We start from the raw sequence: 18271 nt of genomic DNA, 5'->3' as shown, positions 1-18271 counted from the left end.
TCAGTGGTTCAATGCAAGCATGACAATGCCAAATCTGAACAAAGAAATCTAGTGTTGGCACTGAACATGAACAACATGCAAAACAAGAATTTCTCTTTTTTTTTTTCCTGGAAGGAAAATGAACTAAAGCCTTTTGTCACTTGTGCTACTGCGAGTTTAAGGAGATTTTCTGTAACTTTTCAGCTGTTGGTTTTGTAAATCTTCCTTTATCTTCAGGAATATACTGTAATTCAATTTTTCCCTCTTAAATAAAATATCTACATACCATAATTAAGTATGCATATAAAATTCAGAATAAGAAACAATTTTTCCTAATTTGCCGCAGCCAAAGAAAACAGTGATTTAAACTACAATACAGTAAATACAGTCATTTGTTAATCTTGAAACCTTTGAAAATTTTTTAAATATATTCTTTAAACATCCAAAATTTCAGTTATTTCAAGCTTCCCTAATTGTCCAACTATATCCTTAGAACAATTAGGTAAACATCACTGTTATTTACAGCACTTTATCTCAAAATAGGAGTAACTCAATTTTGAAATGATACAAAACATTACCTTAGCTATGCCCTGTGAACTTTTTCCAAAGCCAAGAGCTTATGACCAACATTTGCCAGCTATATTTCAATGTCCTATAAACATCTAATACAGAAAAGCCTAATTACCAATGACTTTCTATGAGACTTTGGATCCTAAATCAGTCAAGGCATGCTTTGCTCAGCATTGCAATGCCTAAGTACCTTCAAGAATTTGGGCCCTAAGCAATAATGGCCTAGTTTTCACTACGATATATATGTGCTCAGAAATCCTGAAAAATCAAGTCATTTATGGAGGAGACCAACTTTAAGTACCCACGTGTAGGAAAAAAAAAAAAAAAAAAAAAGTGTTAGAAGAATAAATCAGAAAACTAAAAACTGAGAGAAAACAAAAAACCCGCTGGCTAATTCTCCATGAGTAAATCCAAGTGAGAAAATCATGCAAGACAGACAATAGCACTTTGAAACAGTATATCATTATAAGAAAGCAGGGATACAGTCCTTATTTCACGATAGCACAATTTACTACACAGGTTGGGAAAAGAGTGTCTGCACATCTGGGTATACTGTTCAGATTATCCACAAATGCAAAGTCTGTTTTTAAAGTCATATGATACATACAGTACATAATCAGCAATAACCCACATTTAGATGAATAGATTTAACAATACAGTTTAGATATTAGAATCCAAATACTCAGGTACATCACTCAAAAATTTGTAGACACATTTGGTTGTGAAAGCAAAATATATCAATGAACGAAGATTGTCCCTCAGTACTGAGAATTAGGATAGGTTGCCCATTTAGAGGTGAAAAAAAAAAAGTTCATCAGAAAAGTTACTTTCCAGATTGCACTTCTCATCGGCACTCCAGCTCATTCCTCCTGGTATTGCTGATGTCCAGTGATGTGTTCTATGTAGATGTCCCTCGACTACCTGATGGCATTGACACCATGAGTTGCCACATCAGCTGAGCTTAGCATTGACTGCTTCCACATTCTCTCGGCACTCACTCATTACTAAGGTCCCGTGCGCCCAGGGCTCTGATGATCAGTGTGCAAGTTTGGATTCTCCAGCCCCTAGATCTCAGAGTGTCGGACACAGGCATGTATTTCTCCAGTTTCAAGCTCGGGCATCATGGAAGACTGGGGTCCTGTTTTCAAAGGGCACTGTGATGTCCACCATGATGATCTTCCGGTTCTTGTTGGTGATGACAATGTCTGGACGCAGTTGGCTGTCAGTTCCAATATTACTTACTTAACTGTCCTAAAAACTAGTATTCATTGTTATTAGAGTTAATATGAACATTAAAATTACTAAGAGTTTAATACAGATAATATACACGCAGAGCAAGAAATGTAAAAATAAAATCTAGACCTCATTTCTGGGACTGAGAAGTAGCAATTCCTAGTAAAGGTTATACACGCAATAATTTATATATCCAGTAACATACAGCAAAGTGAGCAGCCACACCAGACATCTGCCCACATCAGATGTGGAAGTTGGGCAGACCAAAAACTGAGTGCACCTTCAAACTTTCAGAAACTTCTCTGCATCACTGCTATACTTCTTGAAGAATTACTGTATTTATAAAATGACTTTTTAATTTTGTGATTAAAGAAAATACAGAAAAATAAATGAGAACTGATATTCAAGCTATATTTCTTTTATGTATCAGTTATAAAACCATTGATTCAATCTATTGCCCTTGTGCAGCATCAATTATCCTATCTGACAGGGTCGGAGGAGGAAATAATAGTTGCAGGTCTACAGAATATGTTACAAGGCCTTGGTCAATAAGATTTTGACTTGCACAAAAATATTAACAGAATGGAAGAGGACACTTGAACTCATGTTCTGCTTACTCCCCAGTCTAGAGTACCTTACTGTAGGGTATTTGTTACAGAATCATAGAATATCAGGGTTGGAAGGGACCTCAGGAGATCACCTAGTCCAACCCCCTGCTCAAAGCAGGACCAATCCCCAGACACATTTTTGCTCCAGATCCCTAAATGGCCCCCCTCAAGGATTAAACTCACAACCCTGGGTTTAGCAGGTCAATGCTGGGGGAAGGCTCACTCTCCTTTTTTGAGACTTCACACAATGCCTCCAGATTCTTCTTCCTTTACAAAAAAACAGGTGTAAAGAAACATGAAGGAATGCAAGTGAAGGTGACTAAATAGAAGTTAGCCATTTTCACGGGTAACATCTTGTAAAATTATCTTTCCAAAAGTTTTACAGTCTGATATTCAGGGCCATATTCAGCCATAAAGCTAGAGAATGCAACTCCAGTGACTTTAGAAGACTTGTGACAGAATTGAATTTGGCCCTTATATTGTAAAATAAGTTTTTGAATCAAATCACTTCTTTGCACAACACATGCAAGCATATTGAAGATAAGCTATATTAAAGAAAAACATTAAAGTGTAACTAAAAAGTATCTTGTAATTTAGGAAGGCTATTATAAATGGTAAACTTTTCAGTCTATAAGCAGTACTTATCAAATGTTTACCAATATACAATTTTCGGGGGGGGGGGGGGGGGGGGGGGGGAACCTTTATTGTATTTCCTGAGATACACATTAGTATGTTAAAAAGTCTTTCCTTATTTTTTACTGTGAGCTTGTTCAAGCTATTTATTAATATCTGAAATAATATACAGTGCAACATACAAACAGAAGTACACTCAATGATATGAACGTCCCAGTGCTGTATTCACTCTCAAGGAAGAGAGTTTCATGAAGTTTCCCTATCCTGGCTTACCACCCCATTGTTATCTTGTCTCTTTAACCCTGCACAGTTAGTTTGTTGCTAATTCCTGCTGTTTACATATACATCCCTTTCCACATCTACTGTCAAAAACCCTCTGTGCCTTGATAATCTCCTTGCCTCAAAAACTGTAACCTCCTTCTTTCTGGCCTTAGCAATATACAGCTCATTCACCTCTAGCCTATCTACAACTTTTCACAAGTCGTTTCACTGACTCCAAAACCCTATCTTAAAACTTTTCATGTTTTTATCCCAAGACCACACAGCATGGTGACATAATGCATACCATATTATCCTAACCCTTCTAAATCTTAGGTTGTGTATTCCTTCCTCCCTCTACATCCTATTTTGCTATGCTCAGTTTAGAATACAAAAAGGTAACGATCATGTTTTTACTCACTATGTAAAGCATCAAATTGCATCTATAGTGCTATACAAAAAAAAAATCAGTCTTTCCTATCTTCTTTAGGAAGCAGCCCATAACTCATTCAGGAGCCCTTCTTCCTTTCAAAGAGACCTGACAAACACACTCTTCTTCAGATATTATTCATATTTCCATGCCTCTTTTTAAAAAAAGAATGCTGCACGGTACTAAATAAGGTGGATTCCCTAGCAAATGCAAAATTAAATGTTGGAAAGAAGAAAGGAAAAGATATAGACAAGCAATAGCTTGGCCAAGGCACATATACCTGAGTAAGATATGGACAAATTACTTTATTCTCCCCCAGGTCCATTCCCTCTTTCTGAGGCTGTCTACACTACAGTTTATGTCAGCATAATTTATGTCACTCAGGGGTGTAAATAAATCACTCCTGAGTGACATAAGTGCCGGTGTGGACAGTGCTACGCTGGCAGGAGAGTTTTTCCCACCAACGAGCTCTCTCCCATCAGCTTAGAGCAGCTACATTAGAGAGCTTACAGCGATGAAGCTGCATTGGTGCTGTAAACTCTCTAGTGTAACCATGCACTGAGACACTTATTCTGCACACAAAAAATACAAGGCTAATGATCGTACCATGATATTTTAGAAAACTCCACAACTGCAAATATACTTATCTACTTTGAAAAAATTTATTTTCATCGCTTTAATCTTTCTACTGTAGTGTTAGCACTTAACATAGGCATCACTCTTCTACTTTCCTATTTACAAGCCATTATACTGTATATTCTGCTAATACAATACATAATTGTCAGAAATGTAAGGGAAATGCACAATTTTGTACGGGTTAAAAAAATTACAAACTCAATCTGTACAGGATTCTCAAGTTTACCATCCAAAATTTATATAAGGCATTATCCACATGGCTTTGGAAGGGCATTTGCTACAGTGACAAAGCAGCAATACACTTACAGAAATACAATAAAATACAGAAAATAAAGATAGGTGTTTGGGGTATGAGAAACAATACAGTTAGAACCGCTGAAGTTGTAAATTTAGCAATACTCACTTTTTCTAGAAACATGTAATTGCAAACCTGGACTATGAAAAACTATGGAGACAAAGTAAAGTGAAGGTCAGAGTGGTTTCTTTTGTAAACCAGGGAATCTAAAGAAATTCCTACTCTAAATCTGTTACCAAATTAGCAATTCAATAACTTTTAGTCTGAAGAAGCGTATTTCTCCCTCAACATGTCTCCTGTTTATACTTCTCTGTGATTTTCATAATCATTTGCTAAATATGTTTCAAAAAGTGATCTGCAGTTTTGGGACTTTTAAGTGACTTACTCCTAAAACCTGTACAAATAGGTCACTGTATAACTGCAGAATAGTGAAGGTTTCTCAAGGTAGGCACAGCCAACTCTGGTTTGGGTTATACTTACACAATATAAATTTTAACCAATGCTGTAAATTGGTCCTGAGGACACTTTCAGATATCAGCTCTGCCTACTAATTTTAAGGTGTCACGTATGGAGGAGTTTCAGTAAATCAGAGTTATAGTATAATCAGAGGCCTGTGTATTCTGAGATTCTGCAACGTTTGCTACAGAAGGTAAGTTTGCTGTACAAATGTACTACAAAATATCAGCTTTAAATTTTTAGCAAGTTATGTTTCTAGACCATATGGCTGCAAAGATAACCTTGAAAACACAAAGTAAGTGGAAACTAACGCAATGCTGTCTTTGTGAATCTGCAGACAACTTGAAACTATTGCTCCAAGAGGTATGAATTACATTCATCTCAATGAAGTGTTCTCTTCCTTATTTTGCTGCTTATCATTTTAGCAAAAACATTCAGCTAACATATTAACCCCATATTCCGAAAGCTGCCCCAATTTTTCCCTAACAAATTTTCAAAACTTCCAAGTCCATCCCCCCAGCTCTGTATGCACAATTTACAATGCAGTTATGCATTTTTAATACAAAATGCTTCCTCATATCAGATACTGAAAGTAGAAGAGCAGCAAAAAATAAGCTGAAATTAATATCAAAACAACAATATAGGGTAACTATACGTACATTATTCATTTTCATAATTCATAAAAACCTCCACTTTAATACATCGGACGCTGACACAGATGTTCCAGACTTTCTACTAGATTGCTAGAGAATCCAAGGCCTTGTAGTACAGTATACAAAGGCTTGGAAGGATCAGATCTTTAATCACAAAATGTTGATTTCACCATACATACAAACCAATACAAATATTTCCATTAAACCAAAATGTACAGATAGGCAAAATAAGAAAAATACTGCTTGAGAACGTATTATGAGATTAATTTAAGGATATTTGCTTTGTATATTTTGCATGTGATATTGACAATTTGTGCTTCAACAGTTACAAATCTAACTTTTTCAATCTCAACATCTGCTGTCATGAAAATGCTGTTGTCTGACACCACCCCATAATTTCCTGCAACTGTAAAAATTTAAATAAATAAAAACTGGAAAAATACTTAATGCCCATATTTTGCACAACAGCAAACACATTGATAGAAATAAAAAAATGCTTAAAATAATCATGGATATTTGTCAAAATTATAACAAATATCAATTCCATTCTCCAACACTTAATTATACGGAGCTCTGACCAGAACATTCTAACCCCTTAAATATGTTTTATTCCAAAAGATTCAAATGCCATTCACAGACATAAATATGATAAATTACTGTAACCATTTTAAAATACCTAGGAACAGTAGACAGTCCTTGGGACTGAGAGAAAGGATAGAGTTACAACATCTGCTTTCCCCCTGGATAGTCCTCATTTTGACTCATTTGCAACATGTTAGATGGGCCCAAATGTTCTTTATCACTCACTCAGTTCCATCAAAAACACAACCTAGGCAAAGGTACCTGCAACATGGCAAAACTTGAGTACACCCCCACAATGAGTTCCCTTTGCAATGTGATTCCAAATATCAAGATCAAAATGCAGTGACACCTGGGCTCAGCAGCTTCGGGACAAGTCCTATCAGCAGGAAACCAGGGCAAGACTGGGACACAGGCAGACCAGAACACAGAATAATGCAACAAGTCCCAGGTGAACTAGGTCACGATGACATAACTAAACAGATCCTGTCCCTGGGACACCTGAGGGAGATGCATTATTCGCCTAGCCCTGCGCCTCAGACTAGGGCTCTTCTCCCATTAAACACCCCTGCCCCATACCCTACTTGCACTACCTTCCCCCAAACTTTGGTCCCCAGCTCCCTATCACTGGGTATTCCCTCTGCCTTACGCCCCCATCGACCCTACACCAATTCACACTGTCCTCTCCCAGACCCCACTGCCCATTGCTGGGGCTCCCCCACTCCAGCTCTCATTGCCCACCCCCAGACCTGCTGTCCCCTTCCAGCTCTCGCTGCCCATTCCCAGACCCCGCTGCCCATTGCTGTCCCCTTCCAGCTCTCACTGCCCATTCCCAGACCACGCTGCCCATTGCTGTCCCCTTCCAGCTCTCACTGCCCACTCCCAGCTCTCGCTGCCCACCCCCACACCCCGCTGCCCATTGCTAAGGCTCCCCCCCACACCACCCTCGCCTAGACCCCTGTTCCCAGCCCCTGGATCCGCCCCCCCAGGCCAGCTCGGACCCCTCACTCCCCCATGGGATCCCAACCCCGCAGCGAGCCCCGACCCCGCTCACCTGGTGCCCCCCACATTCAGCTGGATGATCTCCCCGCTTCCCGCGCCGGCGAAGCCCCCGCCGTTCCCCGCCATCTTCCCCGCCGCCGCCTGCAGCTCCGGGCAGCGCCCGCCGCCACCTTCCACCGCAGCCGGAGCCCACGGAACCAGCTGGAGGCGGCAGCTGGGGGAACGTGCAGCGGGGCTGCCCCGGGCGTGGGCCAGCGCGGGAGAAACTGCGGCCCGCGGACTCAGGCCAGCAAAGGCCGCGCCGCCTCCCCACTCCCTGGCCGGAGCCGGGCGGAAAGTGCCATGGCAACGCGCAGCACCTGGAGGAGGGGGCCCGGCAGGGGACAAAATACCCTTGAGTTCTTCGCGAAACGAGCACGCGAGGGGAGGGAGAGCTGCGAGAACGCCATAGGCGGAAGGGTTCGAAAGCGGCCATGCACACACAGCACCATTCCTTCAGTAGCAGAGTGCGCAGACATGTCAATGGGGAATACGCACGTGGCAGTTCCCCCAAAGTAGGGTACTGTCCCCACACGCCCAAACTGAGGAATCCTCCCTCTTTTCCTCTCTCGCCAAACAGGCAAAACTCCTCTCTCTATTAATCCATTCTAAATATTTTGCCCCTGATTCACCAGTGTTGCTGTTGCCAGCAGTGGAGTTATATCAGCATAAAACTGGGCTAAAGGCAGTGGTGAATCAGGCCCTTTATTCAAAGTTCTGAAAGTGTTTGAGGGTTTTAATGATTATGAAAACTACAAAAACACCTGCACAGGACAAGTAGGAGAAATGGAGACTGTCAAGCTGGGAAGTTATATTTGCTTAATGTGTGGATCATTAGTAACAGGCACATTCTTAAAAAGCTGCCCAATTAATTGTGCTCAATTTTTGAGAGGCCATTAACATTAAATGACTGCATTTCTCTTTTCCCCCCCTCCATTATATCCACAGAGAATATGACACCAGAATTGCAAAGGAGGAAATTCAAAATCTGGATTCTGTACGACAACCGTTTTCTCTACTAAAAAAATTGAGACAAAGTTTGAACATGACCAAGCTACTGAAAGCTGCTACTGCTAGGGAAACATTCTTATGGTACATATTACTATTAAGCTTTAAGGCCAGCAGCGTGAAATTAAAAGCCATCCATGGCATTGGCCCTTAGCTACCTGAGAGATCACCTCACTCCACAGACATCAAAAGCTAGATTCCATCAGAACCACCTTAACCAACAGATGGAGACTTGTGTGTCCAAAAGACATGACTCTCTCAGGAGCTGGACCTAGACTATAAAACTCATTCCTGCAAGAGAGAAGAGCAATCAGAGACCTCAGGATTCAGAACTACGTACATAACTCAGTTTTCCCACCTCCATTGTGCTCACAGTCTATTTTCACTTGGAAGTGACGGGATGGGGAAAAAAGGCGGGGTGGGGAATTCTGCTTCCTTTTAAGCTTCTCCTGAAGGCAAAGGAGGGAAAGCTAGAGAGGAATTTTCCTTTGTTGTCATTCTTTTAATTATTTGGGGACCACTAAAGGTCACATAAGTACAGAAAGAAAGAGAGGCAGTAAAGACAACTCAGTATGAGAAGATTAGCAGCATAGTTCAGGTTAAAGGATAATTTGTACTGTCCTTTCTTCAATGAAACATCTTGGCCATAAAGAGATTAATATTACTAAGTGGGCTCAGGGTGGCAAAATATATGATATCCTTCAACTCTGAATCCACAGTGCAATTTAATGAGGAAATCAGTCTATTACAGAATGTAATGGAAATTTGACCAAGAATAAATGACTGTATAGGTAGGTAGGAGAGGAAGTCATAACATTGTGGTTTGAAGGAGTGAGTGTATGCTGCCAGCTTTGTGATCAAGTCTTACAGCCAAGTAAGGTTTTACTGTTTTCAGAGAGTAAGAATTTACAAATATGGGCTTTTTTCAACTAGGTGAAATTTGACAAGATACATAGGTCTTGTGCCAGGGACCAGCATCATTTAAACTCAGTATTTCCATTCTGCAAGGGCAGAGTGGACATCAGGGTCATAGCCTCACAGTGGAATCTCTGCAGCTCTTTTATGCTGTGCAGGGGGGTGGGGGGTAACGACTAGTCTCCAATAGGTCAATACCAAGAGAATCACTGGAGGTTGGCTGGTGGCAGAACTATTGAATCTTCACTCACATGGATTCAGTGGCTAAAAAGCCTTTAGTGGTATGAAGAGGGGTGGTAACTCCCATTTCAATTCATATGCTGAAAAATTATCTACAAAGAGGGGCCTACCTAGTTATGGGATAGATTCCATCCTCCCAGTCCCCATGGAGTTCCCCAAACTAATATATTTACTGTGAATGTCACCCTGTGACACACACGCTCATTGGTACCAATTGGCAAAGGATTCAATATTCTATAATGACAAATCGTATCAGGCCTAACAAATTCACTACAGCTAGCACACTGCCTTCATAGTATTTATCAAGAAAGTGATGTGAGATCTTAAATGCAAAATAAGATCACACAGGTCATGAATATCATTGTGAAATGTATGGATCGACACTTGTAAGGAGTTATGTATATATATTGGAAAATATGTCTTAAATCTGACTCAAAGCAGGGTTGACAAACAGGTTTTTGTCAAAGGGATGTATATTCATCTGTCTGCCTTGGTTCACATCAGGGGTGCTGGAACAATTTTTATAGTGGGGCCGGGGGTGTTGATGATGGAAATCAGGTATTTGGTGTTTGTTATTACTGCTTCAAGCCGGGGGATGCAGCAATACCCCTAGCTCCAGCACCACTGGTTCACATGTAAAATGAGCATTGTGAACCAACATCATGGAAGCCCCATTTGAATACAAAATCAACACGAAGGCAGCACATTAGGAAATAAATCTGGGTGGGGAGGAGTCATCCTAACTCTGGAACCAACAATGAATTTTGGGGATATGAGTAAAAGGCAAAAGGACACCTTTTCATCCTTTACTGACAAAGCAAAAAGGACAGTGTTTTTTTTTCATTTGTGAAAGAGGAATCCCAGCCATGTTGGTTGAAGACACTGGAAGATTTCTTTAGGTGAGAAACTACTTTAGACAGAGCGTTAGCCTGTTAAAGTTTAGACTCAAGGACATGTCTTATACTTTTGTTTTAAAGGTAACAATTTCTGTTTCAATTATTATCCTTACTCACTATCTCTTAAATCTTAACCTGTGATGATAAATGTATGATTGTTTTCATTATAAATATATCTCAGTGCTGTGATATTATAAAAGAGTTGATCCTCAATTGAATCAAACAAGCTTGTGTGTACAGTGACCTTTTGGGGATAGCAACAAACCTGGTAATTTCTGTGAGCATCCAGTGGTTAAGGGCTGGACACTGCAGGGAGTGCTTGGAGGGAATACTCTGTGCCTTCTTAGTAGTCTACACACAGAGAGCTATGGCTGTAAGGCAGTGCTTATGTTGCCAGAGGCTATTGTTTTCAGGGAGCTGATCCACAGCAGACACAGATGAAACTGCTTCACATTAATGGCAGGTAGTGGGGAGGTGCCTAACAACCCTGGGGACCCTTCAGGAGAGTCACATACAAGTCATAATCCTAGCAGAACCATTTTTATTAACATTGGTAGAACACTTTCATTTTAAAGGGGTACCCCCAAAGAAAACTGTTGTGAAGAGTAGTCTACTTAGAAGTTTTAGATCCAAGAGGGGACGACAGTTCCCCTAGCCCTTTGTTACATAATCAGTGTTAAAGGTTTGCTAAACAAATGTGAAAAGATTTAACATTGCATCAGTCTACTGTCAGAAAAACCACAACTATGGTTTTGAGGTTGCCAAAGATTGATGCTAATGGCTTTTTTCCAGTGCTTTTATAGAGAAACTTCCCACAAGTGTACTACATGCATAACTTTGTGGTAAACACTAAAATTTGCATATCAGAGGAGTAGCCGTGTTAGTCTGGATCTGTAAAAGCAGCAAAGAATCCTGTGGCACCTTATAGACTAACAGACGCTTTGGAGCATGAGCTTTCGTGGGTGAATACATCCGATGAAGTGCATGCATCTGATGAAGTGGGTATTCACCCACGGAAGCTCATGCTCCAAAGCGTCTGTTAGTCTATAAGGTGCCACAGGATTCTCTGCTGCTTTTACTAAAATTTGCATAAACTTACCATTAGTTTACTATTGTCATTATTTCTAAGAACTATTCAAACTTCTTGGACCTGTTGAAAGGGAGAAAGTCAACTTCGAAGTTAACTTAAAAGCCATTCTTCTGCCTATCTTTGGTACAAGTTGCACCTAAGACTATTACATCTGAAACAAAAAAAATCTGCTGGTCTTTTTTTCAAGTTATTTTGTACCCTTGACAGCACTTTGTTTATAGTCAGTTTCACTATTTTCCTTGGATAGTCCAATAGCACATATATTCCTCCTCTCACCTGGAGTTGCCATCTGTCTGTCATCCCCACGCAGAACCGACACCCCAATTGTTTCTCCCTGTTAATCATGCAAGTCTCTTACACAGTAACCTGGGAGAGAGAAACATTTTAAAAATAGGAAGATGTAATTGTAAAACCACCCAAATTGCATGGGGACTCAGGGGCATGTGTACTACCTAAATCCACTGTAACTCATTTTTTAATTAGACTGGACTCCAAGTAGACAGTGTTCTTTTAACATTTTTAAGCACTTATTCTCAAAGCAGAGATGTTTTCTTACTTTTTTATGCTCAGTTTTGTCACCACAAAAGAACTCTATTGCTACTCCCTTTTTTCCCCATAGTTTTAGAAAAATAACTGAAGGCTGCAGTGATCAGAGTAGCACTGGCGCCACTCTTTATGGTGAAATTCCCTTTGGGGAGTTCCTCTCACATCAAGGAGAGGGTTTCATGTTAGTCTTCCTCCAAATTCCTGAGATCCTAGGAAATCCACGGGAGGTGAAGCTAGCTGTTGCTGAGACTCTGTGCTGTACAAACTCGCGAGGTCTGAGGTCTCCTCCATGAAGCAAAATACCTTTCAACATTCCTTTGGGAGCTCTGAGGCTTGCTCCAATGCAGAGCTGTGGCTAACTGCCACAATTTAGCCCACAATAAATAGCACAAGGAATATGGTATTGTATTTTTCAGTTTCATATTTAACCCTTTGTTGTAAAATTTCTCTGAAGCTGCTGCTGAGTGTTGAAGAAGCTAGGGAGACTTATCATAGAATTTGATCCTAACTTGCATAGATTACACTAGCCATTGAACATATCAAAAGAACAGTGTGTGTTTATGATGTATGATTTTTTTTAGTGTCCTTATGAATTGAAAAGGCTCCTTATATTTCTCTAATTATTCTATTTTTGAGGGGGGGGTGGATTCTTATAAACAACAAGCGATTAGGAATATAAATTCTAAGGATAAATGGTCAGATCTGTAAGCAGAGTCAGGATGAGCTCTACCCTGACATCTAGTGGTGAATTATTGGAAGTGTGGAAAGAATTTCAGGAATTGTGAATTCTCAGACATTTGCATGGGCACGCCCAGCATAGCCCAATGCAGCCTGGGATGGTTATTCTGACAGCTCTGGGATCCCCAATTTCTTTGTTATTTGGGCAGGATAAATAAAGTGTTATCACCTGACTATGTGAATGATGAACTAGGAGACTGCTTTATGACAGAGATGTCTCAATATAACTTAAGTGACACTTGCTAAACAAGGGACATGGGTTCCAATACCCAGTAAGTTGAGAGAGGTTGGGGATTGGTGTGTGTACATCTGGTGGTGTAGGCCCTTTTGTGGGCCTGGAACACTGATTGCACAGCATCCTCTCTCCACTGTAAAAGAGTAGAGCTAATTTTGATTCTATTAGGAGTCCATCTAGAGACTGCTGAGCTGAGTTCATGTTGGGCCACTGGTGCACCAGCACTAGGGCTCCCCTACTAAGAGCTGAAATCACTGAGTGCTGTGTTAACTAGTGGGGGAGCCTGAAGACCTATTGTTAAGCGGCTGGCAGAGCAGAGCAGTTTGCAGCATGTTGGAGCAGCCCAAGAACAGTGAGTGGAGTCAAGCAGTTTGCAAGGATGGCTGGAGGAGCGGCACAGCTGGTGTAGTGGAGCTGGTTGTCATGAAGGCTGCAGCAGAACTCCACGGAGAGGTGGAGCAGTTGGCCCTGGCCCACATAAGGTGCCCCTTAACACCTTGTGTGGACTTCCCCCCCCCCATTTCTACCCAGACTGGGGGGGGGGGGTAAAACTCTGCAGATAAACTTTTGAATTCTGGGGTGGCACTGACCAGAGACTTTTGGGTTGTTGGACTTTGGGGTGATTGGGCTTAAGACCCTAAGGGGGAAAGGACATTGCCAAACGTACTTGGAGGTGCTTATGGTCTGTGTTATAATCCTGTTTGTGGTGTTTCTCCAATGGGATGCCGCATTGTTTCCTTCCTTTATTAAAAGGATTTTGCTACACTCAGACTCTGTGCTTCCCCTCCGTGCGAGAGGGGAAGCACGGAGGGGACTCCATGCTTCCCCTCCGTGCAAGACGAGAAGCATTGCCTCCTAGAGACGCCCAGGGGGGTGTGATATGTAAGTGTCCCAGGTCACTGGGTGGGGGCTCGAGCCGGTTATGCATTGTGTTATTGAAACGGAACCCCTGGATACTGAACCCGGCCCTTGTTGCTGCCAACTCAGAGGGGCAGAAGGGTTACAGATTATTCTTAGTTCATTTTTGAAGGAGGGCAGGAAAACCTCTGAAAATCACCTACAATTCACTGACAGATAGAGAGAGTCTTGAATCTCAGTATCAGAGGGGTAGCTATGTTAGTCTGGATCTGTAAAAAGCAACAGAGAGTCCTGTGGCACCTTTAAGACTAACAGATGTATTGGAGCATAAGCTTTCATGGGTGAATACCCACTTCGTCAGACACATGTAATGGAAATTTCCAGAGGCAGGTATACATATGCAGGCAAGAATCAATCTGGAGATAACGAGGTTAGTTCAATCAGGGAGGGTGAGGTCCTCTGCTAGCATTTGAGGTGTGAACACCAAGGGAGGAGAAACTGCTTTTGTAGTTGGCTAGCCATTCACAGTCTTTGTTTAATCCTTATCTAATGATGTCAAATTTGCAAATGAACTGAAGCTCAGCAGTTTCTCTTTGGAGTCTAGTCCTGAAGTTTTTTTGCTGCAAGATGGCTACCTTTACATCTGCTATAGTGTGGTTGAAATGACAGTCTGGACCTATACATAGAATGCTTCCGCCGATGTGCACAGGCAGAAAAATTGTGGAAAAACAACATCGCTTGCCTCATAACCTAAGTCGTGCAGAACACAATGCCATCCACAGCCTCAGAAACAACCCTGACATTATAATCAAAGAAGCTGATAAAGGAGGTGCTGTTGTCATCATGAACAGGTCTGACTATCAGAAGGAGGCTGCCAGACAACTCTCCAATACCAAATTCTTCAGGCCACTTTCCTCAGATCCCACTGAGGAATATACTAAGAAACTGCACCATCTACTCAGGACATTCCCTACACTAATCCATGTAGAAATCAATATACCCTTAGAGCCCCGACCGGGGTTATTCTATCTACTACCCAAGATCCACAAACCTGGAAATCCTGGACGCCTCATCATCTCTGGAATTGGCACAGTCACTGAAGGACTATCTGGATATGTGGACTCTCTGCTCAGACCCACTCCCAGCACTCCCAGCTATCTCCATGACATCACTGATTTCCTGAGAAAACTACAATGCATTGGTGATCTCCCAGAAAACACTATCCTAGCCACCATGGATGTGGAGGCTCTCTACACAAACATCCCGCACACAGATGGAATACAAGCTGATGATGACACAGCACAACTTGTTGTTGAGCTCTGTGACTTTATCCTCACGCCTAATTATTTCAAATTTGGTGACAATATATATCTCCAGATCAGTGGCACCGCTATGGGCACCCACATGGCCTCACAATATGCCAACATTTTTATGGCCGACCTGGAACAACGCTTCCTCAGCTCTCGTCCACTCACATCCCTTCTCTACCTATGCTACATTGATGACATCTTCATCATCTGGACCCATGGGATGGAAACTCTGGAAGAATTCCACCATGATTTCAACAGCTTCCACCCCACTATCAACCTCAGCCTGGACCAATCTACACGGGAGGTCCACTTCCTAGACACTACAGTACAAATAAGTGATGGTCACGTTAACACCACCCTATACCGAAAACCCACCGACCGCTATGCCTACCTTCATGCCTCCAGCTTTCACCCCGGATGCACCACACGATCCATTGTCGACAGCCAAGCACTGAGGTACAACTGCATCTGCTCCAACCTCTCAGACAGAGACCAACACCTACAAGATCTTCACCAAGCAGTCTCAAAACTATTTCCGCACAAGGAAATAAGGAAACAAATCAACAGAGCCAGACGTGTACCCAGAAGCCTCCTGCTATAAGACAAGCCCAAGAAAGAAACCAACAGAACTCCACTGGCCATCACCTACAGTCCTCAATTTAAATCTCTCCAACGCATCATCAGTGATCTACAACCCATCCTGGACTATGATCCCTCACTTTCACAGACCCTGGGAGGCAGGCCAGTCCTTGCCCACAGACAACCCGCCAGCCTTAAGCATATTCTCACCAGCAACCACACATTGCACCATAACAACTCTAACTTAGGAACCAATCCATGCAATCAACTACACCAGCAACACCATCACAGGACCTAACCAGATCAGCTACAACATTACCGGTTCATTCACCTGCATGTCCATCAATGTTATATATGCCATCATGTGTCAGCATTGCCCTTTTGCTATGTACATTAGCCAAACTGGACAGTCACTATGTAAAAGGATCAATGGACACAAGTCAGATATCAGGAATGGCAATATACAGAAACCTATAGGAGAACACTTCAACCTCCCTGGACACAGAATAGCAGATGTAAAGGTAGCCATCTTACAGCAAAAGCACTTCAGGACCAGACTCCAAAGAGAAACTGCTGAGCTTCAGTTCATTTGCAAATTTGACACCATCAGATCAGGATTAAACAAAGACTGTGAATGGCTAGCCAACTACAAAAGCAGTTTCTCTTCCCTTGGTGTTCACACCTCAACTGCTAGCAGAGGACCTCACCCTCCCTGATTGAACTAACCTCGTTATCTCCAGACTGATTCTTGCCTGCATATGTATACCTGCCTCTGGAAATTTCCATTACATGTGTCTGACGAAGTGGGTATTCACCCACGAAAGCTTATGCTCCCAATACATCTGTTAGTCTTAAAGGTGCCACAGGACTCTCTGTTGCTTGAATCTCAGTGGCATTATCTTTCACTGTTCCAGAAGAAGTCCTTATACATGACCTCCACATAGTTGGGTATCATAGTGTTCAGGGCATAGCTGGGAGGAGGAAGGATAAGACTTGAGAAAAAGCCACTCTCATCAATATTATTGCTTACAAACCTGTACACATATTCCAACAGAAGACAGCGATGATGCTTCCAGCAAATCTTAAGTTGATGACTGCTTCATGTTCTCACACAATGTACACAAAATGTTTTTGGCCCAGGGGCATGGCCAATAAGATAATAGTACCCAAAAAAGTCATGCTGCCTTAACGGTTTGGAAAGTGCAATGCACGTAGAGAAACTGGATCTCCACAGGAATGTACCAGTCTTTTAAAGATGCCTCAAGATGCATGGATTTTTATATCGACCTTGGGACATCTGAAAATTAACAATTAACAAGCTACTTAGAGTCAATTGGACTTTTGCTCTCGTAAGCCACACAGAAACTTCTGAAAATCCAACCCACTGTAAATACAGTATCAATTAATTATCTAACTGTTGGACTTTAAAACCAGGAATCAGAGTAGAGATCCTATCTTAAGAAAATCAGTTGTTGTAGTCTGTGGCAACTGCAGTTCTAGAACTTGCCCACTAGATGACTCTATTGGTCTGAAAGTGGGACTCCAATACGTAACTCCTGTTTAACCTGATCATGTTAAATGCATTTTCAAGATTCTACCTGATACAATATATAATGATTACAATACACAATTTACAGTTCCTCCAATAATAAATGTCAAGTCTCATTAGAAACATAAATTTCACATCAGAATTATACAATATTAATATGCAAAGGAAACATAGTCATTTATACAATCTTTTTATTAATTCATAGTGAATAAAAGTAAAATACAACATAAAATATTTACCTGTCAAATAGGGATCCTATATGGCTCAATGCAAACATAAGTGGGCACATCAGAATTAAATATACATGTGTTTGGTAATGAACATGCAGTATTTAGGAATCTGCGAAGCCAGTGAATCAATATTAATTACTCTCTATATAGTGACATAGCCATAGATACAAGACTGACTTCATAATTTGATTCCAGCTATTTTTTCTCTAGTTCAGATATTGTAAAGGGGGTAGAAATACAGTTTTGTAATGTACCATCAATATAAGCATATATGTAGGCTTGAAAGGGTTATGTTTTTATTGGTAAAAGTCACTAAACAACTATTTTACCACACACACGAAACAATATTTCATTAATAATAATAAAAATTTACAGACAGAAAACTTGAAAACTTATTAGAGTTTGATTTATGGATATTTACTTTGTATATTTTGACATGCATATCAATATTTAAAACCATTCATGTTTTAATGGTTATAAAGATTTAGCTTTTTCAATCTCAATGTCTACTTTTATTAAATAATTATTGTTTGGCCCTGCCTTTTGTCTAGCATCCCCTCCTAATTTCGCTCAACTATTAAAATTTAAATCAATAAAAATTGAAAACAAGCTTAAAGCACAGAACTCTGCACAACTGTGAAAATTTAAAATCAAAATCAGAAGACATTTTTAAGAATAAACACCAGTATTAGCTGTTGACATGATA

At 41.0% G+C, this 18271-nt stretch overlaps 1 protein-coding gene across 6 annotated transcripts in view; it reads right to left on the bottom strand.

The window, feature by feature from the left end:
- The window catches only part of KCTD3 (potassium channel tetramerization domain containing 3), a 60233-nt gene extending 52411 nt beyond the window's left edge, over window positions 1-7822 (bottom strand). For 2 of the 6 annotated variants that reach the window (XM_050950216.1, XM_050950217.1), the window contains exon 1: window positions 7692-7822. In XM_050950216.1, the coding sequence (XP_050806173.1) occupies window positions 7692-7807 (116 nt within the window). In that variant the 5' untranslated portion in view covers window positions 7808-7822. Of the gene's footprint in view, window positions 1-6682; window positions 6772-7384; window positions 7619-7691 lie in introns of those variants that run through there. The other 4 variants (XM_050950218.1, XM_050950220.1, XM_050950219.1 and 1 more) reach the window with 4 other exon arrangements.
- Window positions 7823-18271: the final 10449 nt, after the last annotated feature.

Source organism: Gopherus flavomarginatus, chromosome 4 (assembly GCF_025201925.1).
Source record: "Gopherus flavomarginatus isolate rGopFla2 chromosome 4, rGopFla2.mat.asm, whole genome shotgun sequence".
Classification (NCBI taxonomy): Eukaryota; Metazoa; Chordata; order Testudines; family Testudinidae; genus Gopherus; species Gopherus flavomarginatus.
This window is presented reverse-complemented; position numbering and strand designations above follow the sequence as displayed.